Source organism: Megalops cyprinoides, chromosome 18, assembly GCF_013368585.1.
Source record: "Megalops cyprinoides isolate fMegCyp1 chromosome 18, fMegCyp1.pri, whole genome shotgun sequence".
In the NCBI taxonomy this organism is placed as follows: domain Eukaryota; kingdom Metazoa; phylum Chordata; class Actinopteri; order Elopiformes; family Megalopidae; genus Megalops; species Megalops cyprinoides.
This window is the reverse complement of record NC_050600.1, coordinates 5,245,181-5,272,298: the sequence shown is the minus strand read 5'-3', so window position 1 is coordinate 5,272,298 and position 27,118 is coordinate 5,245,181. Positions and strand designations below refer to the sequence as shown.

General features: G+C 44.5%; 1 protein-coding gene and 1 long non-coding RNA gene across 11 annotated transcripts in view; one reads left to right on the top strand and one right to left on the bottom strand.

The window, feature by feature from the left end:
• Window positions 1–27,118, bottom strand: part of LOC118793254 (nuclear factor 1 B-type-like) — a 123,862-nt gene that overhangs the window by 81,928 nt on the left and 14,816 nt on the right. For 4 of the 10 annotated variants that reach the window (XM_036551336.1, XM_036551344.1, XM_036551337.1 and 1 more), the window contains exon 2: window positions 13,381–13,912. In XM_036551336.1, the coding sequence (XP_036407229.1) occupies window positions 13,381–13,912 (532 nt within the window). Of the gene's footprint in view, window positions 1–13,380; window positions 13,913–17,337; window positions 17,959–19,317; window positions 19,398–20,376; window positions 20,782–27,118 lie in introns of those variants that run through there. The other 6 variants (XM_036551340.1, XM_036551341.1, XM_036551346.1 and 3 more) reach the window with 4 other exon arrangements.
• On the top strand, window positions 21,493–26,303 carry LOC118793256. The gene is made up of 3 exons (XR_005005652.1): window positions 21,493–21,577; window positions 22,994–23,181; window positions 25,496–26,303. It is a non-coding gene; the product is annotated as an uncharacterized LOC118793256 (long non-coding RNA).

Sequence of the window (27,118 nt, the reverse complement as noted above, 5' to 3'; positions counted from 1 at the left end):
AATACAGAGAGAGAGTGGGTGAGACAGAGAGATGGTGAGAGAGGGGCAGGGGGGAGAAACAGAAAGCAGAAAAGTGAGAAAGAGTGAGAGAGACTGAGTAGGGGGAGAGAGGGAGAGAGGGAGAGAGAAATACAAAGAGGAAAAGAAACAGAGAAGGGAAGGGAGAGACAAAGTGAGAAAGAGAGTGAAAGAGACCGACTGGGGGAGAGAGAGGGAGACAGACAGAGTTAGGGAGTGAGAGAGAGGGAGAGAGAGAGAGAGAGAGACTGCAGGGACGAGCATGGGGCGGGGCAGGGCACAGATTCATTATCATGCAGTGAGAGTGGGCCTGGGAGACAATCAATGTTTAAGGCAGAGGAATGCGTGGCCATGGGAGCAGCCAGAAGGCTCTGATTACAGTCTCTCCTGCACTCAGACGGGCCTGAAGCAGGACGCGGCCTTAAAGTCCTCCGTCCCCTCTCCCAAACACGCAGCGAAGGCCAGCACAAAGCTATCTAACTCACTGCAACACCTGTGCTACAGCAACTGCACACACATGCGCGCGCACACGCACACACACATGTGCACACACATAAACAGACACATGCAAACAATATTAAGAATAAGAGATACTTTATTAATCCCGAAGGAAATTTGAAACCTTAAAACAACAGACCATACTCCATAAAAGTCAAAGAATCAACTGGTTTGGTAGCTTCTAGAAGTAGCACTCTGACTTACGCAATTCCTTTAAACAACTTCTTTTCAAGATCAGTTCTGTTTACAGGATATCCATTTCATACCCGCATTTCAAACTGAGTATAACGACAGCGTGGCAAAACATCAAAACATTTCCTTTCCTGCTGCCACAGGCTAGCATGTCTAGCTGGACACCTGCGAATACGGCACGAGAAAAAGAAATGACGCACTTTTCCATCAGTGTGTACCGGGCCCTCGCTCTGCGTCAGAACACGCATTTGCACCGCGCCGAGAAAAAGTTTTGCTGCACCTGCAGCTGCGAAGCAGCGCCCTAATGAAAATGCGTTATGTGTAATTGTGGCTGCGAGCCCTGGAACACATGCAACAGCCCTAATTACAGACCTGGGCAGGCAGGCCCGGGAATCGGGCTGAACGCGTTCCCCCGTTCAAAATAAACACGGCTCCTGACAGATGCGGAGGCGGAGCCGGAGCGGTGCGTTTTTATTTAAACGTGGGGGACCGCGGCGTGGGCGTGTGCCGGGTGCGTGCGGTGCGGAGCCCGGGGCCGCATTCAGAGCCAGGACAAAATGTGCGGTGCGGGCAAAAAAAAAAAAAAAGAGAGAAAGAAAAAAGGCAGGGCAATTTGAAAAGAATGCAAGTTATCCGGCGCCAGAGTGTATATCCTTTCAGCGCAAAACGGGCCGTAACGAGGCCCGAGCGTTTCCAATAAGCGTGGGTTTCATTAGCGGCCCGGTTACAGAGGCGCTGCCTCTAATCACCTCTTCGTTATTCCAAATAACGGCTTTTTTTTGGGGGGGCGGGGAGGGGGGGTACCGAGATGAAGTACTTTCAGATTCACTTTTATTCCAGGGGCCTTAAAAAAATGACAGGTTTCCTACACCCCTCGTCCCTGCTCCCCCCCAAACAGCTGGAAAATACGACGGCAGGCCTCCCAAACACCGACGGGCAGCAGGGTCCTCCCTGGCTTCAGTGGGAGTGCACCCCCAATGGAGAAACAGCACACAGCCCAGCCCAGGAGGAACACTCAAGCTCTGACGTCCGAGGCTTTTCATAGCAAACAACACTACCTTCAAGGCAGCTGTGTGCAAGCGGCAGGAAGTATATTATATACACATACACATCATACACACAGTATATACACATACACATCATACACACAGTATATACACATACACATCATACACACAGTATATACACATACACATGCACCCATACACACACATGCAGTATAACCATGCGCATACACATCACACGCACACAGTATAAATGCATACATACACATAACACATCACACACAGTATATATACACACAAAGATACACACATGCACACACACGCAGTATAACTATACACATACACATACAGATGATGCACACACATACGTATGCTTTTTGAAGCTGCAGCACAGGTGAATGGGGAGCCTGCCTGTGTTCTTTGGCAGGCCTGTGCAGAAGGCTACATCCAGCATGAGGAGTCTTAGCTGTAATTAAGAGACTGAGAAGGGAGCAGGGGCCCAGAGACAGTGAGGCTTTTCTTCTCCTCAGCCACCTGCACAAGCTGTGTGCTACACCCTGCCCCCAGGGGAGGGCACTTCTACAGGCACAGAGGAGCGACTTTACCAAGGACCCTTTCACCAGTGACCAGGAGACCCTAGCCAGCCAGTCGGCATGTCCCACACACTCTCTCCTTCTCTCCATCACTCACAGACTCTCTCTCTGTTAATCTCTCCATCGTTATAAAGCTTGATGCAGTGGTTTAGCACAGAGCTCTGTCCCTCCGAGTAAGCTTCTTTTCTTCTCTCTTCCACTTTGAGACCTGAAACAACTGTTCAATCATGTGACCTCCACAAGAGTATAATTATACCCATTTACAGGAATGGAGTCTTTCCCATCTGAAACATTTTTGGAGGGATGACACTTTGCCCTCTTTGATCAGAGTGAAATCATGTTTGTTAAAGAGGGGATCTGACCTTGTCCTCCCCTCACATTCATCTCATCTACAGCTGCTACCCTAGCTGTTCCAGAACTGGAACTGCCACAACACCTGAACCTACACACTGTAACGTATGACAGGTAGCAACGCTAACAACTTCGTATCTCTAAACCTCATATTCACTGACACCGTGCAGCCGCCTGTTCCACTGGCCAGCTCACAGTGCTGTCTACTTCTATGGCCACCTCCAGCATCTCTCCAGCATGAAGCCTCCAAACCCGTACCTGACGCTTCTACAAAGGTGGCATTGTGGCATAGTGTAAGGAGCAGGACCGAAAGGTTGCTGGTTTGATTCCCTGCTGGGACGCTGCTGCTGTACCCTTGGGCAAGGCACTTAACCCAGAATTGTCTCAGTAAATATCCAGTTGTATAAATGCGCACCATGTAAAAAACTGTAACCGGTGTAAGTCACTTTGGATAAGAGCATCTGCTGAATGTCGATAATGTAATGTAATGAAATAACGCAGGCTAGCAGAGGCAACACGGGGGAGGACAGAGGACAGCCCAGCAGATGTTCTCCACAAGAAAAACCTGACAAAAAAAGACAAATAAGTGTTGTGACATGCCAGGCATATTTTTACACAGTGCGAAAACACACAAAAAAAACAAACCCCAACACGCAACCAACAACATAAAAGACATAAACATGTGGTTTTTGGGGGGGGCAGGTTTCAAAGTGTTTTGAGCAGTGGGCTCTTCGTCACTGATTACAGGGCAGGAGGCGAGCTCTGGCCCCAGGCAGGAATGCAGGAGATCGGAGCGCCTTTAGCGTACCCCTTCCCCACCACCAGCCACCGGGAGCCCCTGTGAAGCCCCCCGAGAAAGAGAGAGCAGCCACCTCACTGCTCCTCTGCCTCCTCTGTGTGGCCACCACAGTGGCAATGCAGATCAGTGTGGCATGCCACCCATATAAACAACCTCAATACTAAATTAGGCTGGGGGCGCAACTGGTTACCATGTAGCTGCTAACCGAAAGGTTGGCGGTTCGAGCCCACCCAGGGATGGAGTCTTTTTCTATGAAACAGGAAAAAGCTAACATACAACAAATTGGACTCCTTTTTGCTTGTGGAGTGTGAGCCAGCAATCACCCAGTCTCGGAGGTGGCAGTGAAGCACAGCGATAAGGAGCAGGGCTTGTAACTGAAAGGTTGCTGCTTTGATTACTCGCTGGGGCACTGCTGTTGTACACTTAGGCAAGATACTTAACCCAGAATTACCTCAATGAATATCCAGCTGTATAAATGGGCAACTTAAAAACTATTACGTATGTAAGTCGCTCTGGATAAGCGTGTCTGCTAAATGACAATAATGTAATGTAAAGGTCAGATCCTGACCTGTAACAGTAGACACCAAACTCAGGGAAACACACAGCAACATTTCTTTTTCCAGGAAAGCTTGTGTGAAAGGAAGCGGGACAAAGAGAGAGAGGCTTTTGAGAGAGGCGAGCTGGGCCGTGTGCTTGACTGTCTCGCCGTGGCACAGAGCTGTCTGAGGAGGCAGTGACTCGCTCCGAGGAAGACTCCAACGAGTCACAGAACACATAACCACAGGCGTGCCCCCCCCCCCCCCCTTCCCCATTCCCCCTACCCCTCCGATGATCCAAACATTACAGACTGTTCTGGAGAAAAACACACACACACACACACGCAACTTGAGCAAACTGGTCCTGACTTCTCCCCTTTTTTTCCCTGCTTGCTGGCTGCAGGCCATCCTTTACAATGGCGAGCGGTACTGTATGCGGAACAAAAGAGGAGACGGCCATCACTCAGTCAGGCCCAGTGAATCTGCCCTGCCGGGAATGAAAAGCGTTTCCATGTGGGGGGGTTGGGTCAAGACAGGAGGGGTGCAAAGAAGTCACAGTCGCCTGGCAACAATGCCAATTGTCTTGGCCCCCGCGCCGCAGGCATTCATGTGGCCAGCCCGATGACGGACGCCCGGCGGTCTCGCCCCGCCCACCCCCGCGAAATCCCACCCCTGCCCAGCCACGGCCCTCCCTGGCCCCGCTCCACCAGCCCAGCTGTCTGATACGGGGGCTCCCGCCAGGGCTGGGGGACGGGGGGGGGGGCAGGATTGGCAGCATTTTGCCCAGGCGGGCAGGCACAAGGAGGAGGGAGGGTCTGCCAAGCACCCCCAGGGGGGGTGGGGGTACAGGGAAGTACAGTGGGGTAAAATACACCGCTGACTGTAAATTAGCTCCACAAACCATGAAGACTCTAAAAAGTCTCTCAATGTGTAGCTTTTACAGTGCAACTGTTCATATTGTTTTTAGGTTTTGCATTATAGACGCCCTATAACATACCCTTTAACTCCACCCCCCCCCCCCCCATTTTTCAACACCCCTCCACTCTTGGGCAACATGTGTGCAGGAAACTGCCAAATTCAAATGATTTCCCAAAAACTTTCCTAAAGATCACAATCTAGAGAAAAGCATAGAAGTGCAACAGTTCTTACAGCTGAGTGAATAAAATTAAAATAATCACTGTCACGGCTTTGCAATCAAACATCCCCCAAGTATAAATTCTGAGAAAAGGACAGCCAAAAAAATGAAAAAAAAAAGAGAAACGGTGAAAGAAAGCAAGCCGCTGCGAGGTCTGTGGCCTCCACTTCAGGCCTCGATGCAGAGTTTCCATGGAGACATATAGAGACAAACGGCCCAGCAAGGTTACCAGCCTGGTTAAGCCTTAAGGTATTTGCTTTTTCTGCAGAGCCTGTTGCTTAATGACATGCAGGTCAAACTCTGCTGCCTTCGCGGCTCTGAGAAACTCTGAGGTCCAAAGTTAACAGGCAGATGACGGTTTGCCTGCCTCAGTGTGTGGAGAAAAGAAACCCTGCACCACGAAATTCAGTCCACAATGTGGAGGGGGAACGAGGGGGGGGGCGGAGAGGGGGATCAATAAAATAGGCAAACGAACTGGAAGGGAGCTGCTCTAAATGGATTAGAGCGGGAAAAGTGTTCGATAGGTTATGACTTTGCGCGAGGCAGTCACTGCAGGCACTCAGCATACTAATCAGCCCACTGCACACTTAAAAACCCTAACCCAGCGCAAGGCTCGGAGGCTAGCAGCACCGCTGAGTCGAGCCCACACCGCAAATCTGCGGGACCTCGAGGTAACTCTTCTCCCTCTGAACGCGGAACTGACTCGTAATGCTTCACATGCTTCGGTCTCCACACCGTATAAAATCGGACAAACCCAAAAATGAAACGGTGAGGAGGACTGAGGAGGACAGCAGGTCCGTTTGCGTAGCGAGAGAGGAGATAAGGAACGTCAGGCCTGGACGAGTTCATCCGAACACTTTCAGGGGCAGAATAACATTCTCCTCTGGCTGAAGCCATGGCGGAGCCCAATGGCAGGGGCAAGTTCTCAGCGAACTCTCGGTTTAAACGACTAACCTCAACCGTCAAAGCACATCATGGCAGAATCGGGACCAACGCGGCGTAAAAAAATAACAGCTTTGGCTGTCCCACAGAGGCCACAGGCACACCGTTTATTGGCTGCTGAGCGGAGTCACAGAGGACAGTCACTGACGCAGGCGCTGACGAACTCCGTTTTGCGCACAGCGCCCGGGAGGGGGGGGGGTTAGGAGAAGGGAGCCAGCGCCACGGCTCTAGGCCTCGGGGCTCAATTCGATTACACAGGGTTTCAGTGAGGTAACACAAGCCCATTCAGGCTATTGAATTACGCTCCTCTACACTCCAGCAAATGCTGTCCGAAGTGTACAAACCCATGTTAATAATCAGAGGTCGTTCCACAGTAAAGCTACCAGGTACAGCATGTCGGATGGAGGGGGTATCGGGGAGGGTGCACCAAACACTCAGCCTGTTGTAATTCTTAATTCCGCTGGCATGGCTGAGGGTTTCTCTAACCCTCAACCCCTCCACATTACACGAAAAAAAAAAGGCCACAGAAAAATGTCATGTGAGCACGCCGATGACCATCTGCAAAGGCTGCAGAGAACTCAGCAGTGACAGGCTAGGGTGAGGCTGTCCCAGCCACACGAAAGCTGCCACGAACAGGAGGCTTGGGCAATCGCCGAAAAACCGAAAAAAACAGGAGAGAGGTCAACAAGCACCCTGCACCACACCCTGGGTGCGTGACGGTCCCCTCCCCCCACCCTAGTTCAGTCACCTCCCCACTGTATCTCCACAGGCTCTGGGAGACCGGACAGTGGAGCAGCTGTTGGTGCGCGGGGGGATGTGGGGGGGGGGCAGGGGTTGCGTGAAGAGGGCCTGCTCTTTTTGGCTCTTTCCCTGCTGGAATCTGTGCTTAGTCATCGGCCTCGGCCGTAACCCCGAGGTTAGGCCATCTCCCCTCCCCTGGAGACTTATCCGCAGCCAGCTGGAAAACTAGGTGCAGGCAGCCCCACACACACCATGCAGGACTCCACCGATAGCACAGCCTGGCCTGGCCCGGTTTGGCCCAGCCCGCCGGGCCCCACACAAACAGCCTGGCCAGCAAAGGCCACCTCTCTGCTGACTTCTATTTTTTTCCTATCAGGAACACAGCGAAAAAAAAAAAAGCAGAGACTAAGTGCGGCTGGATGTTCTTTTGTTAAGAGCAGTCTGAAACTTCCATGCATTCTTCCTGTGAGACCGTGGGTCCACAAGGGAAGTATGAGAAACCGCTTTGAAAGGAATCCTGAAAGCAAGCGGAGATATGCGGAGGTATGCGTTACACAGTGAAACCGAGGGCACGCACACTCTACCCGCGTGAAACCTGGAACTCGTCCTTCTCTCCAAAAGTTTCTCAGAAGGTAAAAAATTAATCTGACATGCAATCAATTTATTATTCTTTTTTTTCCACACAGTTCCTCAGCTTGTAATTGATGTTTGGAGGGCACCACACTGGCAATAAAAAAGTGCCAATTAACACAGCCATTGAGCCTTAAACCCTCTGGAGGAGTTCTTGGAAAAACGCTGGAATCTTTAAGAGGTGAGGAATGAATGCAAAGTCAATCCGGTAAGAGGGAGCGGCGAGTGCCCTGGGGAGGGCTGCTAATTTGGCCCCATCAATGTCAGACGAGGAAAGAAAGTAATGACTCGGGCTGGGCCGCATCAAACACCCGTCAGGGTCGCTCCCGACAGCCTCAGAGCTCCGTCTGGGTGGGGAGTCAGTGGGACAGCCCCCGCTTCCAGACACCGCCTCCCTGGGGTGGGGGGGAAGGTGGTGGGTGGAATTGGAATCAGCCCAGAGGGCAGACAATGAAAAAGGTCAAGTGACTTCGCGACCTCTCCGCTGACCCAGACAGCCAGGGGTCATGACCCCCAGGTAGCCAAACCCCCCACCCACCCCACACACACAAGAGCCGCCAGCCTCCCTGCGTGTCGGGGCCTGACACCGGTTTGTTTTCACAGATCTGTTTTGGTCAATTAAACCTCGACCACGACACGCACACCGCACCACCTCACAGGAGCGCCCCACCCCCCGCCCTGACACGGGGGCCAGGAGCTAAGGCCGCCCCTCGTAAAACAAGACTCTTAACATGGCAGAACAAATTAGGAGCCATCCATCCGAGGCCAGGAGGGATGTCAGGACCATAAAACACTGCTCGCTAGCCCACGAGAGCCGCGAGAACGGAGGAAGGAGACAGTGCTCGTCGTGGGTCACCTTTTCTCATCTCTGCAGTTCAGACTCGCCATTCTACAGAGCCAGGGAAATGACACTGTTTCCCTCTGCACCTACTAATGCTGTGCTTATGAAATTCCTAATCTTATTTAAAGGGTAAGCAGGCAAGTTTGGAATATGCATCTTTTGTCGCTTTCGTTTTTTTTTTTTGAATGTTTTTTTGCATGTCATATTTTAAAGCAAAATATAAGACTGGTCAGAAATTTGACACGAACAACCCTGAACAGATAATGGTTAGCAGATTTTTTTAAATAACAGTAAAACCGCTCTGAAATCATCATCTAAACAGCCCTGGCTGAACCAGTGGAAAGGCGCATATCCTAGATTGCAGTGAGGCATTATTAAAAGGACAAAAATGAGCCGACAGAAAGGGGAAGCTAGAGGCATGAAAGGGTGTTGGTTTACTTCCACTTGGACATGTCACATTCATGGACGATTCTACTTTGTCACTCTAAACCAACCTGACAGGGAAGAGAGCCATCCAAGCGGAAAAAAACAGCTAATATCCATATCCATAAAGAAGATACTGTTCTGCAATATGTTTTCTATCAGAGACTGAAAAAAACTCTTCCAGCCCAATGGCTAGGAGTCACTACAGCTCCTTCTCAGGAGTCTACACCCAGCGGGCCCTGTGCTTCTAAAATACCTTTATGAGTTATGAAATGTAACCAGGGAACAGTGACGGTTTCTTTGCAGGTCCTAACTTGACTCGCACAGCAGCACGAGAACGTGGAATTTTGGGAAGACAGGTACATCGAGTACACTGTTATTGAGAGTTTTAACTGCAGAAGTCAAAGCATTTGGGGGAAAAGTAACATTAACCCAATTTAAATTGAGAAGAATTACCATTGTGTAGAAAATTTACAAAGGAGCTCCTGTTTCACTAGAGTCTGCCTGTCTAATGCATCTCAGTATGCCGTAGTGTGAGGAGTCGGACACTACAGTATTACAGTACAAAGGAAAGAAAATACTGTCTGGGCTTGGAAGAGACTGTACGGCTAGTTTCAAGCCCGTGACAAATAACGTGAGAGTAGACACTGAAGCCATTTTTCTCTCCTCAATGGGCGATGCTTCTATCGAAACGTCATTTTGGAGAAACAGGAGGGAGAGAGTTGAATGGCTAACGCTCGCCTCCTTGGCAAAGACCAACAGAAAGTCAGCGTTTTCGATGGTTCCCTAACCCTCCCCAGTCTGAGAGGCAGCCACTCCCCACTGACCCCCCAGCTGACGAGCATTCATCAAGACGTGCACATGGGCATCGCGGCTCCGCCCACACCGGCTGGAGCCGGGCCCCACCCCCTGGCCACTCCAGACAGCAACATTACCCTGACTCTGCAGGGCAACCAAAAAAGCTTTCCGGGGCTACCGTGTGAAAGCCAGCATTTTTAACACAATCTTTTCTCTGAGGATTGAAAAAATTTAAATCTTAAATACCAGAGAACAAGCCTCTTTTCTATTATGACACTGACAATAAAAAAGCTTGTTTATCTCACACTGTAATGGTGTCCGGTGGCTTTACACAGGGCAGTAGAAGTTAAAACGGCTGAAATGTGCAGACCGCCATATTTTCTTTTTTTAACAGGAGCAGGGATTTTGAGCAGTGACCAGTTCAAACACTGGGAAACCCACGGGCAGCCGTCATTCACCAAAAAAAGCCACCAATATCGACGCGGGAAAGGGATGTTAAACGGCACCCGCTCCACTCCATCCGCACTATACCGATTCGTTAGCCATCTGCTGAAAAAATTCTACTCTGCACCTTTTGGAGAAGTAGCAGTTGGGCTGGTTCGTGTGTGTGTGCGTGTGTGTGTGCGTGTGTGTGTGTGTGTGTATTTGTTTGTTTTTTTTCATGCGATTTCAGAGGAACAAAGCGCGTGGCGGCCCCCATTCTGCTACTGTCAGAAACTTTCCAACGTGCCCACCGCAATGCGGATGCCAACCAACGAATCAAAGGCACGCTGCGTGAGGACAAAGAGGGTTTGATGCCAACCTCCGTACCACTAACAACCATTACTGGCACCAAGCGGCTTCCCTGCCTCTCTCCTGGCGAACGCCAACAAAATGGCGCCATTCTGTGAGCTAGCACAAAGTGGCCGCATTGTCTGGGGATGGGCACTTGCAACTGAATGCAAAACGCACCCCCCCCCATCCCCCCCCCTTTTGCTTGTTGTTTGGTTGTTTGGTCCCCCCCCCCCCCAACCACCACCACCCCTCCCATTCCTAAGGAGAGTCCTCCTTCATAGTGTAATAATGCCCTTAAACGATTGCACTGCTAGTGCCTGTCCATGCCTCTAATGGATGCCCTACTGATGTTATCTGTACCAGGCAACATCAAAAAAAAAAAAGCCGGTCACTATCTCGTGCAAAATCTTCAGCAGGAGCTTGTTCTGCATATTCTGAGGTATGTCTCAGACAGAAAATAATCCAGTAAGAGGATTTGCCGGTTCGAGGAGATGGTGCACAAACATAAAGATGTTTTTAACCTGAGTAAAAAAAAACGACTGTGAGTTCTCACAGCTGTATTATTACAGAGAAACGCATGAAGTGCCCTCTCCCCGATTTGGCTCAGCCTGTTTTATGCATCACCAAGGATGGACAATTCACTATTTATTTTATTTTGCTGTTTTTCTTAACTGATCACTCTACTGTTGTTACCATCATGGCTATAAAAAAACCGTGTGGTCTTCTTTAAATAAATAGGGAAAAAACTGGAGAAACTCATAAATACCATCTGATTTAAACACGGACCTTTTGCTTTGTTGGCTGATTGAGGTGCAATTTGTAATAATAATATGAGAATACACTTATGAAGCACTTTTCACGATCCCAGAGACAGTGTATTTTTCCTTTCAGATCTTTTTCCAATTTTATTAAAATAATGTGGATTGATTTTTTTTTTACTTTATTGTATTTTATTTTATTTTGCAGGCAAAACACAGGACAACAAGCTACATTTGAGCGGAGGCACAAGATGGGCCCGGAACGGATCTGAGAGGGCAACGCAGACGCCAACCAACCAATCAGCAGCACCCTGCAAAGAAACAAAGGGGGTCTGATGCCAGCCTAGATGCCAGTGGCAACCATTATTGTCACTTTGCGGAGCTTTCCCTGGCACTTCACAAACACAAAATGGAGGTTTGCAGTTTGGTGATCACAAGCTTTGTAGACCTTTATCCCTCTGCTACAGTCGTTCGCTGTTCTCGCCTGTTTCACAAAGACGCTACTGCGGGCGTATTTACCCTATTTGATTTCTTAAAAAAAAACAGGTAATAAAATAAAACGGAATTTATATGAAGCGTTTAAATATGTGCCAGCTTTAGGCATGTAGAAAGACAAAAACTCATTTTGTGGTGTTTTTCTAAATCCAAATATATAAAATAAACCTGAGAGATTTCTCAGGTAGCACAGCATTTCAATTCAGAATGATTTTCATATTTATAAAAAGCACATCAAAAATAATACTTGCATGAAAAACAATTGTATAAAATGACACTGAATTAAACATGCACTGCAAAATTCACATATATGCTGACATTACTACAAATGTAGGCCCAATGTCACTTCTGCATCATATCACATTCATATCTGTGTGATGAAAAAAGTCTCCCCAAAGGCAAGCAGGGAAATACAATGCTTCTATACATCTCATATGAGGAGCACAAACATATGCATACAGTATGTACATCTGCAAAAAAATATTTATGGTGATCTTCTTTAGTTCATTATTTATTTATAAATTTCCCCAGCAAACTTAATTCATCTCTAAACCACAAAGGCCTGCTTCCTGCTATTCTATTAACACACTTAAAAACCACAAGAACACTTCATACTGAAATGTCAATTGTTGTAATTGAATAAATTCTAACAAAATGATGCTTAATATCAAAAATTATTTTTTTTTACTTGTTGCGTTTCTCATGATAAATCTATTAGGATAATTTTTCAGCCTTGAACGCTCCTCGGAAAGGTGAGACGCAGTGAGGAGAGCCGTGGAAATATGCGGACACACTGCAGCTCCATGCTGAGGCCCCGTTTTCCCTGCTGCAGGCTTGAATATCCATGCACACCAAGACTGGCACAGCTCACGCTACGCACCCAGAGCTAGCAGACGGCCTCGGACACACCGGCCTCCTTGCTACAGCCAGACAGAAAAGATACCGACCTGCACCCACCAGGACGAACACAGCTTACAGAATCTGCACTGCAGGTCCAAGAATTGCCCATCATTATTTATAATGTAACGTCTAGCGCAAGAAGAAATATCTGATCCACAGCCACACTTTTTCTACCTTAACCTTACACCCTTCCACCTTAAAATCATGCACAACTGCCTATACCAGATGCAGCCATTACAAGAGACACTGATGCAATACAAAAACTTTTGTCCAAAAATTTCAATTTCAATTTTTTTTTTTTTGCAAGATTCAGCACAGACACAAACCAATTTCCTAACCTCCTCCAACTGGTTCTTCAGAATATTATTTATCAGACTGTGTCTACTTCTTTTCCAGATCTTTTCCAGCTTTGCTTGACTGGTGTCATTAGCTTGACTTTAGAGTTTAGCAGCTGAAGCGGTACCGTAGAAACGGTATTTGAAATCACGCCCATGGTACTTTGTGTGCCCTTGTGTTTCCTACTGTTTGTCTTTCTCACTATACAGATAGCATTCCATGGAAGCAAACATCATAATTTCAAGCCTGCAAACACGCAGCAATATAAAAAACCATGTTGCCCAATGCATATGTGTATTTACATACTGTTACGTTTTAAGATAAGCACTTCTTACAGCTGTAAAAATTGTCACGTTCAAAAAAAAACGTAAAGAAGTACATTTACAACTCTTGAAATTGTCAGAACATCTTTAATTACGTGCTCGTAAATTCACTTGAATGATGCTAATTCTACAAAAAAATTCTTCATTTTGAAGAACTGAATTGCAATGATTTGAACTGACGGGCAAAAATCAGAATGAGAGACTGGCTGCTCTCCCCTGTAGGAGGAGAAACACCCCAAAGGTTAGCCTGCCGAAAGCATCCCACCCCATTCCACTCCACTCAGTGCACCTACCTGGGTCCTGGACATAGTACGCTAGAAACAAGTCCAGCTCCTTGACCGATACTGTTATGTGGTGCGGCTGGACACAAAGTGCTGGATTTGTGCAGTGCGGGGACTTGACGAGCCGCTCGCCGTCCGTACTTTCCAAAGGGATCCCCTTAAAGAGGATGACCATCACCAGGTCCAGGCGCCACACTTTGTCGGCCTGCCTCAGGCAGTCGATCCTGCGGATCTTGCCCTTCTGGTCGGGGTTGGAGAGCACGCAGCACGGGTGCTTCTTGCCCGTGACGCTGAGCACGAAGTCCTCGCGGTACTCCTGCCGGATGTCCTTGCGGAGCTTGGCCAGCAGCCGGGACGCCCACTTCTGCTTGATCTCGGGCTTCTCGCTCAGCAGCTCGTCCTTGACCGCCCGCTCCTCGTCCTTGGACATCCGCTTCTCGTGCTTCTTGAAGTACTTGCGCTTCCGCGCCTGCAGGTTGAACCAGGTGTAGGCGATCGCGCGGACGTGTGGGAGAAGTGCCTCGATGAACGGATGAAACTCATCCTGCAGTATCAAAGGAAAGGAGAAAAAAAACCATAAAGAAGGCGAGAGACAAAGAGAGAGAAAAAAAAAGTTAACAGGAACAGCCATGTAGCAGAAGTGACCTCTTGGCAATGGTTCTACTCCAATTAGACCACTGCTATCTAAGCCAAAATGGAAACAAACAGTACTATATAACATTAAATAAATAGAAGTTAAACCGCAAAAAAGCATTTAGGTGATAAACAACACCACACAAAGTAACCCCACCATTATGGTGTTTTTCAATTGGGCAATTGGAACTGTAATGCCCTGTGAATGACTGAGTATTCAGTGAATAAGCCACGCTAACAAACACTGTTTTGCCTCACATTTTACAGAAATAATTTAAAAAAAAAAAAAAGAAGTATCAATTTGCCACAAAGTTGAGCAGCTGAGGTGTTGTGTCAGCCTTCATGTACCATCTCAAAGACGGCTGCAGGTATCACTGGGAAACGGTAGTGCAAGTGCTCACACATGAAGCGGCGGGCACAGCGTATCTCCGCTGTTTGCACCACACCAGCACACAAAGAATACGTGTTCGGAAAGCAGCGCGTCCTTCTTACTTTTTTTTTTTTTTTTTTTTTTGTCGAGCATGCTCTGAGCAAACGCCTGCAGCTGGCCCGCGAAGCATGCGCCCTCACTCTTTAATCCAATGTTTCTTATCAAGCCATCCTGCATTCCTGCGCCGGGGCACCCCCGTCCTGGCAGAGGGAACCAGGGTGCAGAAAACGCCTCGCCACCACCCGCCGCAAACGCTCACCGCTCCGCAAACCCACACCTGGATTCAGGTGAGAACGCAGCGGAGGGCTCTGAAAAGGCCTACGTTTCCAAACTGGAATTCAAAGCCCCTTGGAGTTGGATTTTTTTTATACTGATCACAGACACATGCCATTTAGTCAAACCCCACGAAAATCGACCCAAAACAGACAGAGAAAATTAGGCAACTCGACGTAAATGAAGTGTTCTTTGTGCCATGGAACTCTGTGGCAAAGATGGCATTAAAAAGCACGCTACTGAGCAGACATTCAATTAGTTTTATCTTAGGGCCAGTTTGTTTATTTTTAAAATATATGTATAGATGTATTGCACATATAAAAATAGGTGTATTTTTAGCTACACTATGACTGACTTACATCATTAGCATCTATGTGCAGTGTTCATGATCAGGAGCCAAATTTTCACCCAAACAGAAATGTTGTTGATACTGTATCGATCGATCTCTCCCCCGATGTACCCGTGAATACAGCTTTAACGGTGAAATACAGAAGTTGTCTTGGCCAAGTAAATAGGTTTGAGAAGGGAAACAAAAAAATTGTATTACTTGTCAACACACTAAAAATTCACAAGTTCCTACAGTTCCTACGATATTTCCTACGCTATATTTTGTATGAGAAAATGATGAAACCAAATTCAGCTCAACATCTGAACAAGTTTTCTAAGCTTACATGACATTTTTTTAATTGCTAGAATTTAATGTGTAATCTAAAGACAGACGGAAATAGGAAATACCGCCAAAATTCAGCAGTAAATTGTATGTTATGAATTAAATAAGAGTGAAATATCTCAGCAAAAACAAAAGCATTATCTTCTAAAGCATTGGCTCTGATCACAGTCGGGTAAATTGCATGAAATCAGCATACGCTCTGTTTTTTCCATTCATTTTCAATGCTAAGCAAACAGTTGTAAATGAGTTATTTTACATAGGCCAGTGTAGGGTTAAACCACATATTGTGCTTTGTGCAGGAAGGCAGCAGTGCTTTGGGAAACCACAGTCAGTGATATGCTCCCTATCTCTACCCCTCTGACAGCCAAGCCAAAGAGTGCACTGTGCCGGGAAAGCACAAGCTTTCATTGAGAATTCTACACAAAGTACTTGTGTTGTGGCCCTACAAGCCTAGATTTTAACAGGGAAATAATATAATTTTCTGGTGCAAAAAATGCTCATTCCAAAATATTAATAAATTAATTTAAAATAACTTTCTCAAGCATGCATGATTGAGCATGATTACAGGCAGACAATAGGTAACATAAAGCTAATCAATGTAGTACTGTTACCTTTTTAGCAAATCATAAAATAACAAGATGAAATCAATATTAGTAATAAAGCAAAACATTCAATTTACAGATGTTCACTTGGGCTACTGTTTACTGCATCAGTAAAGTTAACTATTTTTTTATTCCGTCACATGTATGAACAGGCATGTACAGGCACGAACCAAACACAATATATATATATATATATATATATATATATATATACACACATGTATATATATATATATATATATATATATATATATATATATATATACAGGATAGCTCTCACTGTTATTTATTTTAGATCATGTATGTAAGAAATGCCACAGTAGTCCAAGTATACTAACTAAACTAAAATTATTATAAAACATTATACATACAGAGAAAGCATAATGTTAGCACTCATATATATATATATATATATATACACTGTATATATGTATGTGTGTATGTTGTGTGCATGTGCATTAGGAGTATGCTTCTGGTCTCAGGAATTCAATTGTTGAACATGCCCACTTAAATTCTCTAACCGTATAATTTTCCTTTGCACAAACTAAAGCATATCTCAGGAAATTCGGATGCCAAACAAAATATAAACAGTAAAATTGTGTCAGCCAAAAAGCTAAAGGACTCTGTCCAACCATTGAACAAGCCTTATCGTTGTTTTCATCTTCATTCAAATAAATGAGTGCCTCCTCTTTAGTGCTTACATAGACTTCTTTATAAAAGCACATTTTAGAAATTATTTAGTTTCACAGCGTAATCATGCGCTATTTAAATTGAAATATTCCTTTTAAAATGGCCTGGAAAGTCAGATTTTTCACCAGTAGACTCTCATCTTCCCGACAAACCGGCTTTTTCTGAAGTCCGCTTGTATTAAAGTCTGACCTCAAATTATGTTATTCCAAAGCAAACTGTGCAATACAACACGATACAGTTTTTCCTCTGTGAATTTTGAAAAGTATGGTTTTGATGCACAGGACTGAAGGAGACAGCAATAAACTCCTTTCGATGTACAAATCAAACACAAGAGAATACTTAGGTGCGCGTTTGGATACAGACGCATTTTTCTTCTGACTACATGATTTCATTTCTGAACTCAATAAAAATACAGAGTAACATTTTAGCTCAACGCAAAACTAACGACATTTAATACAACCATTTATCTAACTGATCTCCTATTGCGCTCTTCTTTTCAAACCTCGTCTGTTCCTTAAGATACTTATCAAAATAAGGCTACATAAGTTTAAGATAAATTTTTACAGCCGTCTGCATTGCAAACTGTCCGACAGAATGTCGTTCCAGAGGCATGCGCAGCATCTAAGGATCATGCGACCAGTCAAAACAAGGAAGAACAGAAAAGTATATACCTGTGTTAGACAAATTGGAGAATACATCATGACCCTGTTTAACAAAAAAAGTTACTTCACTCCGCCGCGAAAGTCCCTGCGAGTATCAGGTGGATTGATTTTATCGATTCATTCTTCCTCGTCCATGCGGCGAGCGCGGATATGCAGATCTGGTCGCATTAAAAGCAAGGCTTATCCAAGGGTGTCAAACAACTTCGCAGATCCAACCCTTAGCATTAAACTCTGCAGGCAGCTATACGTCTAATTTTAATCGAAAATAACGTCATTAAGTCCGGCTGCATCCACAGCGACTCTGCAGCTCCTCAAACTGAGGGAGGAAGGCGAAAAATACTGCGACCGGAATCTAAGATGAAGCAAGTCTCAGACCGGGAGGGGGGGTCGTTCGAAAAGTGTATTATAAAAAGTTGAAGGCGCCAAATTTCTGATCCCGTGTTTGCTTTTCTAACTTGATATAATATCGACCGGTAACACCCTCCTGGCTGCTCGATCCCAACAAATCAGTCTCAGGTTTTTTTTATTTAATTACACAGTAATACTCCTCCTCTTCCAGCAAGCGCATTCCGTTTTCACCAGCCTACTTTCACTGCTATTTCAGAAACCACAGCAGAAAAAAAAAACCGATTTCTTTCCCTTTTCGCGTTAAGTTATGATTTTATGATCCGGAGATTCGTGGACCTGCACCCCACTCGAATAGGCTGAAATGGAAAATTCCCTCATACTGCGCTGAGCTGGAGGGCCTCATTCGAACTTGAACTTGAACTCGCAGCGCTATTGTGCATAACTTCCTCGAGCCGTCCCATTACAGAGCGGGGCCGGATTGTTAGCGTGCAGATTTACACAGCCTTACCGCGTTACTTTCAATAACTCGAGGATATTCGCACCTTTTATCTACTAGGCACACACCACTGTGTCCACTTTTTTTAAAACAAGCAAAAAAAAAAAACACACACACACACACACACAAATGATGGCGCACAGTGGTCTCAACGTGTAGCAATACACCAACGACATATCAGTCATTTCAACTGTGCAGCCTGAGATGGAAAGACGCGCAAACTCATTTATTTCACGAAAACCAGCATCTTAAGTCCTTACATTAAAAAACATAATCACCGCACAGCGCTACGCATAGCCTTTCTACAGAAATTCGACTCAAGGATTCACGCGTCGAATACATTAGAAAGCAGATCGTGAGTCATGCGGCGATTCACGTGCTGTGGTGTTCACTGATACCAATTGAACGAAACCTTGCGTTTGTCGCTCATCTGTCGCTATTTTGCTGCAAACCCGTTACATGTGGGTTCATCTAAAGGCAATGAAGGTCGCGCACAGCCTATTACGTGTAGTTGGTGTCGCTGCGATCAAGCATTAAGACACGCTGTGTCTTCAGATAAGAACTGCTCTCATCTTAGATGTAATCCTTTCGTTAACTTGTCTTAATTTGTGCACTCCCAAGAAAGTTAGGACACATCACAATAAATTGTATGTCTAATCAACCATATAAACAGTATTATGTTCGATTAAGGCTGATTCAAATATTATTGGTGGTTAAAATGACATCTTCATATCTCAGCAACGGTACATACTGTTAAACCAAATACAACAAAAATAAAAAATGTGAAATTCTGCAAGAGATAATATAAATATCAAAGGCTATTTCAATTAGTCGAATATTAAGAAATGTATTGTGCCGAATAAACACTGATCTGAAAACGTTACTTCATTGTAATCCCATGCTATTCATACATAATCGCTGTGGAGACAGGCCTTTATGTTAAACACGGGCTCATTTCAAGAAGTCATGCTTGTGGATAAGTCACCTATATGACAGAAAAGTGTCGCCGTTTATGCTTCTAGTCAAACAACCCAAATTAAATATCTAAGCTGTCAGTAATAGGGCCTATATGTATTGACAGTTGCAAAATGTTACACCATATACGCTGAGTACGAGTGCAACCCGTAAAGCAAAGAAAGTCTTACGGAGTGAACTGCAGCTGGACAAAACGTAGACTTCTTTAACATTTGGCGCATTTGGCAACCGTACTGTAAAACTGTGTGATCATTCGTCCCAAATTCAACTGCAGTCCTGAAAGTAGGAGGAGAAGACAGTCTGTTCCTGAGACTAATAATAATTCACATCACGCCACATCGGCATCTTGTGTCAAAGTCGAATCTGCTTCCCCACCCCCTCGACCCGAGACTTGCCAAGTGTTCACACACCGCGCGCTACTACAACTTTATGGAAGGCGCATCGCCTGCATTTTGAAAGAGTGCTGCAGGGAGGCGGGGGCGGTGAATGGAACAGAACGGCGTAAAACGATATTTGAAAACCTCTTAGCAGAACTATGTATAGCCCTGCTATGTTGTTCGCTATCTTGTAAACTAGCTACAGTGCGTGATTTCGGGAATGTCCTGAAAAGATCTGGTCCGATGTATAAAGGGAAATGCAGCTTGCAGTTACACACCGCAGTCTACAGAAGCCATTGAAATAAAGACGCATGTATGTAGACGAAATTACCACAAAGCGCACAACAGTATCGGTTACCGAATTCGGTAATGGTCACGTTAAGGATTGCAAGGGCAATGAACATATGCATGTTGTTTCAAATCAGCGGCAAAACGTGGTTAATGTAATTTAAAATATACTGTCGCACACATGTCACTGAAATTTGAGGGCAAACATAAAACTTCCCAGCATACCCACAGCCTCGCATCATAATCTGAAGTTCGTTGCCAGAAAAGGGCAAAAAAAAAAGTTAGCTAGCGCAGGAAATGTGCCAAGTGCAGCACTTTTTTGGCGCTAGCTCCACCGCCGACTTCTGACATATTACTGTGACCCACATACAAAAGCTGCCAATACAAAACATAAACAATCGAATATCTCCTGCCGTTCTCTTACAGTGAGCACACGTGAAGCTCTATTCCCACTTACGTCAAACACATAGGTGATCATTCACAAGAGGACCACAGAAACGTGAATGCAATACAGTAACAGTTGTATAATAATTGAAAATTAAAATATATTCCATGTTCACGTACCATTGCACTGTATTGCATGAATTTATACGGGGATCCTGGAATCTGAGTGAAACAGAAGCCGGTACCTTCACATTTCTCAAGTTCAGATTTGTGCTTTCTTAGTTCTTTTTTTTTCTCTCCTAGAAGTGCTTTAAAAAAATAACACCGGAAGAGAATTCTTGGCAGAAAGGCGGCAAAGTCAAGGCAAGAGAGCACCTCGGAATTTTTTTTTTTTTTTTTAATCTTCCTTCCTCTTTCAGATAGAGTTTTGGAGAGGTTTTGGGTTGTTGAGTTGAACGCGATCCAGAAGAGGCAGAGTTTTTTGGAACTGGGCAGGTCTGCGCCTTTTCTTTCTCTGTCTGGCTGTCGTCGCTGCTGCTTGCAGGAGACAGAGGGAGCTGCGCACTTGGACGGGATTGCTGGCGTCCCATTGGCGGAGGGAGCTGCGGCCCTCAGGACTCGCTGCCTTCAGCCCCGCACTTCCGCTCGGCAGGCGCAGCTTCTTCATTTGCATATTAACAGGGCCCTTAGCCTATCACAAAGCGAGACTGGCCGCAGCCGAAACGCGCAGAGCCAGACAGGTCAAAGACCCTAAAGCACCTTTTAAACCGGGAATCCAAAGGCGTAATGAGTTCAAAGGAAAAAACCAAAACAAAGATTTATATATGCAACCGCAAAATGATCTTGTACGCATGAATATTTAAAGCGCAGCAAAGCATAATTGCTTCATTCATCTCAGAATTATTTTAATTTCAGTGTAAGAATGTGGAATAAGATTTTTAGGAGAAACGGAAATACAGTAGTTGCGAATCATGTGTTTGAACCTTCTGTAATTCCGGTCTGAAGTGTGAATGAACTACTGCAATAAAATGTGTAATTCCTTGTATTTTTTCTGTAAATTATTTTGGTCAGTGTAGCTTTTTATTTATAATAAAGGAATCATAGACCCCCCCTGACGCACTGTCTTGACCGTAAGGAATCAAAACTGTGACATGGAACAACATCATATTGCCTGACCCAAGGCTGAATTATAGCTGTACGTTTAAACAAATCTTCTTTAATTTGAGTTTGCCATGAGAAACAAAGGCTCCGGTGCTCTGGTTCAGTCTGCTCACTTGGGCTAAATTGGGCACGTGAGCTAGCTGGCAGCACCGGGCCCGAGACACAAAGCTCCGAGGCTGCGTTGCTAACAAGATAAATGACCATGATGGAGCCGATGGAGGTAGGTTTTGTGCATACTTACATACCTTTAACTTGATTTGGGAAAATTTGGAAATAATGCAGTCCTGTCTTAAGCAATATTACAAACAGTGATTTTATTTGAAAAGGGATAATTCCATAATTCAACTCCAAAATACACAGATAGAGCTAAGAGCTAAAACAAGTTTTGAAAAGGTTAAACAGCCCTTCAGATGTTCAATGCATAAAAAGAGTTTGTTTTCTTGAAAAGGTCTATCACTGATGGAATTGGTTCTACTCACAAGTCAGGCGTTCTGTGTGTGTGTGTGTGTGTGTGTGTGTGTGTGTGTGTGTGTACACTAGCTCACTGGTTTTATTTTAACCACATCAACTGTTTCTTCACTTATTTTAATCATTTCTTGCTAAATCTCACAAAAGGACATTCACAGTGGTTTACGATTAATTGCTTAAGAAAAAAATTAAACAAGGCCAGGAAGAATTTTTGTAGTGCTTTGTTCTAGCAAATTGGAGGCAAATTGGAAGACATCCAAGTATATTAGTGTATAATCATTATTGTTACAACTGACCTGTAAATGTGTATATTTCAAATCATTTTGGTAAATTATAAAACATACTAATGATAATATAATCATATGAAACAGTGAATATATTATTTAAGGTAATTACTGAGGTGGTTTAGCAGCTCTGGTGATTATTCTAGCCCCAGATATCCGTGCTTGAACAATAGGCTTAATGGTAGCAAAAGCTTTATAACGTGATTCAGCTTCTTCATTATTTATGACGAATATTAACTTCCAAAACTAAAGGCTAAACACATTTTAGATTTTAGATTTCCGCATAGGCCTTAGAACTAAACCACCTTCTTAATAAGGAATTGGTAAAACCGCCTATCACGGAGAAATATGCTTATATTGTGCTCATATCTATCGATTGAAGATATTGACTATTGATTATATTAGTAAAGAAAAACATAATATTTACAGAATCCATGATTTATTACATTTTTTCTTTTTTCTAGTTCTGGTTGATCCCTCCCTCACACACACACGCATACCAACTCCCTTGACAGTGTGGCATGCCGAAAATTAAATAAAAATAGTAGTAGTGACTATTTCTTCCATGTGATTAGCGTCTGAATTATGACAGAATTTAATATCTTTGGGTCTTAGGTTTAACTCACATCGTTGTCCATGTCACTGACATCAGATGCATTTTAAATCTGTATGAAAGTACTACTGCTCTTTTCATTTTAGCGCACTCGGGCGTAGACAGGTGTGCTGCGATGTCTTACTTTACTCGAGTTCGCTTAATTTATGCGTGAAAAATTCCATCAGAACAAGGCGCTTACTAATTCATTACAATACGATAAAATTACAGAATACAAGCCCTTCATGTTTTTATGCTTGCGTGCTCAGCCTTTTTTTTCATGTGTACATAGCGAATCGCTGCGCGTCCAAGCTGCAGAACGAAGTAGCGTGGGCTTATGCAACCAGGATCAAGCAAGTCGGGAGGTGGAGTGCAGACCGAAATGAGGGAAGAGGAAAAGGGGGTAAAGTCCTGCAGGACGAACTTTCGAAGATCTCTGAGACGGAGAAGAAATGTCAAACAGTTACGTGTTAACATCAGGTGAGTTCTGAGTTGCGACCGCTCTGTCGACAGTTGCCCACGGTTAACCTGTGGCTCGGCAAAATGTGTATTTGCGGTTGAGAAGTTTCTTCGTCTCTTTGAAATTGTTACGTGTGCGCCTTTTATGCAGGGAACGACTTGTGTTAAGCATTGAACACGAACATGTTATTTCCCATTTTGTTTTATAATGTCTTTTCAAATTGGTTCTTTTATGGTTAGTATTCGATTCACATATATTGTTCAATGTAATAGTGATGAAAGTCGGAAAATTCTATATTACACTCCAGTCGTTTTGTTTCGACTTGTTTTACGAAACAAAGATCGAAGTCAAGGTTGCCTGTTTGACGTCTAGTTCAAAATTCAATGATTCGACCCTGAACTCATCTGTTGTGTCACAATTAACTAGTAGCAATAAAAATAAGCTCGTCGAAAGCTTGCAGATCAGTTTTGATCGTGTGGTACAGTATAAAGAGAGAAGGTAGGCACGTTTATCATGGCGTTATGTTTAGTTACGCTTTATATTTGCACGGGCCTCTTTATAGTTAGATTAAAACCGGTTTTTATTCCGTCGACCCATTCAATACATCAATGAAAAGCGGTCGTCTGACCGTAAGGACGCCGGCAAAATACATTTAATGTACGACATAAAAAAGTAAGCCAATACCCAATACTTTAAAGGACGGCACTTGTAACGTCTTTTAACGCCTGTTCCGGTAACCCGTACATGAGTTTTTTTTTTTATATCAGTGTATGTTGTCATTATGCAGTCGTTCAATTTTAAATGCAAATTATGTGGTCGCTCACAATGTGAAAACGTTTAACAAGAGTGGCTATTTCAGCGTTGAAGGATTTCTTAGTTTTTCTGTACCTGTAAGAGCATTGATTTTCTGTAATGTTTTCACACATTTTCTGTGCATGTACATTGATTCAGTGCACAGGTATACTAGGCTGATTACATTTAACATGCATCATAAAATTAATCGGCATCTGTTTTATCAGAATTTTTCCATGAATGAATTGACACCTGCCAGTTTTTATCCCAGATCAAACTGAGTGAGAACCAACTTAACTTTCCAGTCCGCATAGCACAAGCAAGCTAGAGCACGCTGCCGCAGACTGCGCAGGCTATAGGCATAGCTGGGAGTTCATATCAGAAAGAAAAATTTAAAGAAAAAAATTATATTAAAATTATAATAGTACCAAGAATACCAAATACAAGAAATGCAAAAAAAGAATAAAACGTGTTCGTGCACTCTACACATTGGGAGAGGTTTTATAGACCGTGGTTATGAAGTCCCAATGTGTTTGGTTGCAAAACGTCTTTCAAGATTACACGTAAGTATTAATAATGTGCTTATTTCAGTTTCACATGTAACCCAAGAAGAGCAGAGATAGTTGTTGAGTTCATTATTCGACATGTGAAAGGAACTTTATACATTTGTGTTGAAATGAAGACGTTTTCATAGAAATAGACTTGAGGCATTGTGAATAGACTGTGTAATACACTGGGGGTATTAACATTTATAATAATTATTAATATTATTAGTATTAATGCAGAAATTTGTTCCATACAATACGCCATACACTGTGACAGCTGTGGAGTGGCGTATTCTCCTGATGTTCTTTTAGAGTTAGAAATACAACCTAAGCAGAATATTTTCTAAAATACATTTCAGCCACATCTAAAAATTGGATTTTTTTTTTCAGTGTGATTTCTTAAAAAATGTAACCTGGAAGATATAAAAACACATAGGTTACTACTTCTGAAATGACTTAATGTAACCAGTTGTATGTAATGTAATCAATTGTATATGAGAAAATCATTTTTTGATCAGGCTTAATTTGAAGTTCATTTTTAAGATGAACAAATTTAAAGCTGAGCCATTAAAAACAATATCCATGGAGTAACTAAATCACAATTCTGGCATGAAGCTATTTCATAAGGCTTCTGCAGATTCCACTCCTAAAAGACTTCACTGCGGGTATCGGGAAAATCTGAATTTCTCACTGCAACACAGATGCAATACCTGGACTATAGTAACCAATCGATCAGCCCCAGCTGGTTTTCATCCATCATCTCCAGCTGAATGTCCAAGGCTGAGAAAAGCATAAGCCAAACCCCTAATAAAAATGCCACCGTGAATTAACCCAGTAACCACAGGCGCTGAATGAAAGTACATCAGTGACAGTTATCCTTGGTTCAGACATTTCGCAGAAGTGTAGCCTTTGCAGCTGCACACAGAACTCCAGGTAGGGTCTGTGGGGGGGTGTTTTTGCAGTGATCTTGTCTCTCTCTCTCTCGTCTGCATCTGAGTGTTGTCAGAGCGTTTCTTGCGCCACCTTTCATCATCCCCTCGGCCCTGAGGGAGGCCCACGTAATACGGACAGAGGCCTCCAGCCGGCGGCCGCTCCAGGCCTGGCCTCCCTCCGGCCGGGTACAGGGCCCCGAACCCCTGCGTCTGAGGCGGGGTCCTCGCCATCTGTGATGTCACCCCCGCTGCCAATAGCAGCCCTCCGAGGAGCGAGGCGGGCAGCCGCGGAGACGCCCCCCCCAACCTGCGCCTCTCCTCTCCTCTCCTCTCCCCATGAATTCGGGGAGCATTTGGAAGCCCTCTCCGCACCCAGTAGCGTAGCGACGGTGGCCAAACATGACAAAAAAGGGTGAACAAGTGACTCTCTGCCAGCGTGAGTTCAGCCAGCAGAACTGCAGTGATCAAAAAAAGCAAAGGTGGGGTCTGGAGCTGTAACACACTGACGAGAAACATTGTAACACAAGAGAAATAATTTACTGCTTAAATTTCACCCTCTCTGACCCCACCATGGCAGTGTAACCTTGCTCCACAAGTTCAGCTTTCTTGGCTACTTATCTCTGATTTTTCCCTCCAATGTTACATCATGTCTCTCCTAACAGCAAAAAAAATGTATTGGCACCTCAGGGTGAATTTAAAGTAATACTGTTGCTTGTATGTTTTATGTATCAAACACATGGCTTTTTTTTGAAGGAAAAGAAAACCCAAGCATGCTGCCAAATGTCCTCGCTGGTCGAGTCCAATAAAGACAGCGCCAAATCTCCATGTTCCACTAGAAGTGAGTGGGAAAAGATGGGGAAAGAAACGCACCCTGCCAAATTTTGCTCTCTGGCTTTGTATATATCCCCTCCCCTCCCTACTCTGTGTGTGTCCAATGTGTGTGGTGTGTGTCCGTGTGTGTGTGTGCTGTGTGTGTTGGGAAAGGTGGGGTATTATTTAGACAGAACAGTTCCATCTCTTCACTGGGATATCGTTTCATGCCAGAACATCAGTTGACCTCCACATATGCGTTACACACTGTCCACACCCACCAACTGCATGCTGCCTTCACACACACTATACGCTTATTACACCCTGTACACTGTACATTACACCCAGGAAATACTATGCACTCTCCACATTCACCGAATGTATGCTGATTTCACACCCACCACACACTCCCTACACACTGAGACTGCACACTACACCCTCTAAATACCACGCACTGTCCACACTCGCAGACTACAGGCTGTCTTCACACCCACTACACAATCATAAAACACTGTTCAGCATGTACGGCACACTGTCCATAAATGAACTACACACTGTTAAAAAACTGCCCTGCCTCTCACTACATACTTTACACTATATCCTTTTCATCACATTTATTTTTAATAATAATGACAAAATCATTTTTGTTTAGCTGAATAATTTAAATTTTGGACACTATTATTATTATCATTTCTTCTTATTATTATTTTTTTTTAATTTTGATTTTCACCCGTTTTCACTCATTTGGAATCACCAGTTAGCCAGCATGTCTCCCGCCCTACTGCGGAAAGCACATAGGCAAGCCACCTGCACTTGCCCCTCCCCCAATCTCGTTACCTGCAACGCCAGTGGCTGCCCCTGGCGCTGGTCACACACTG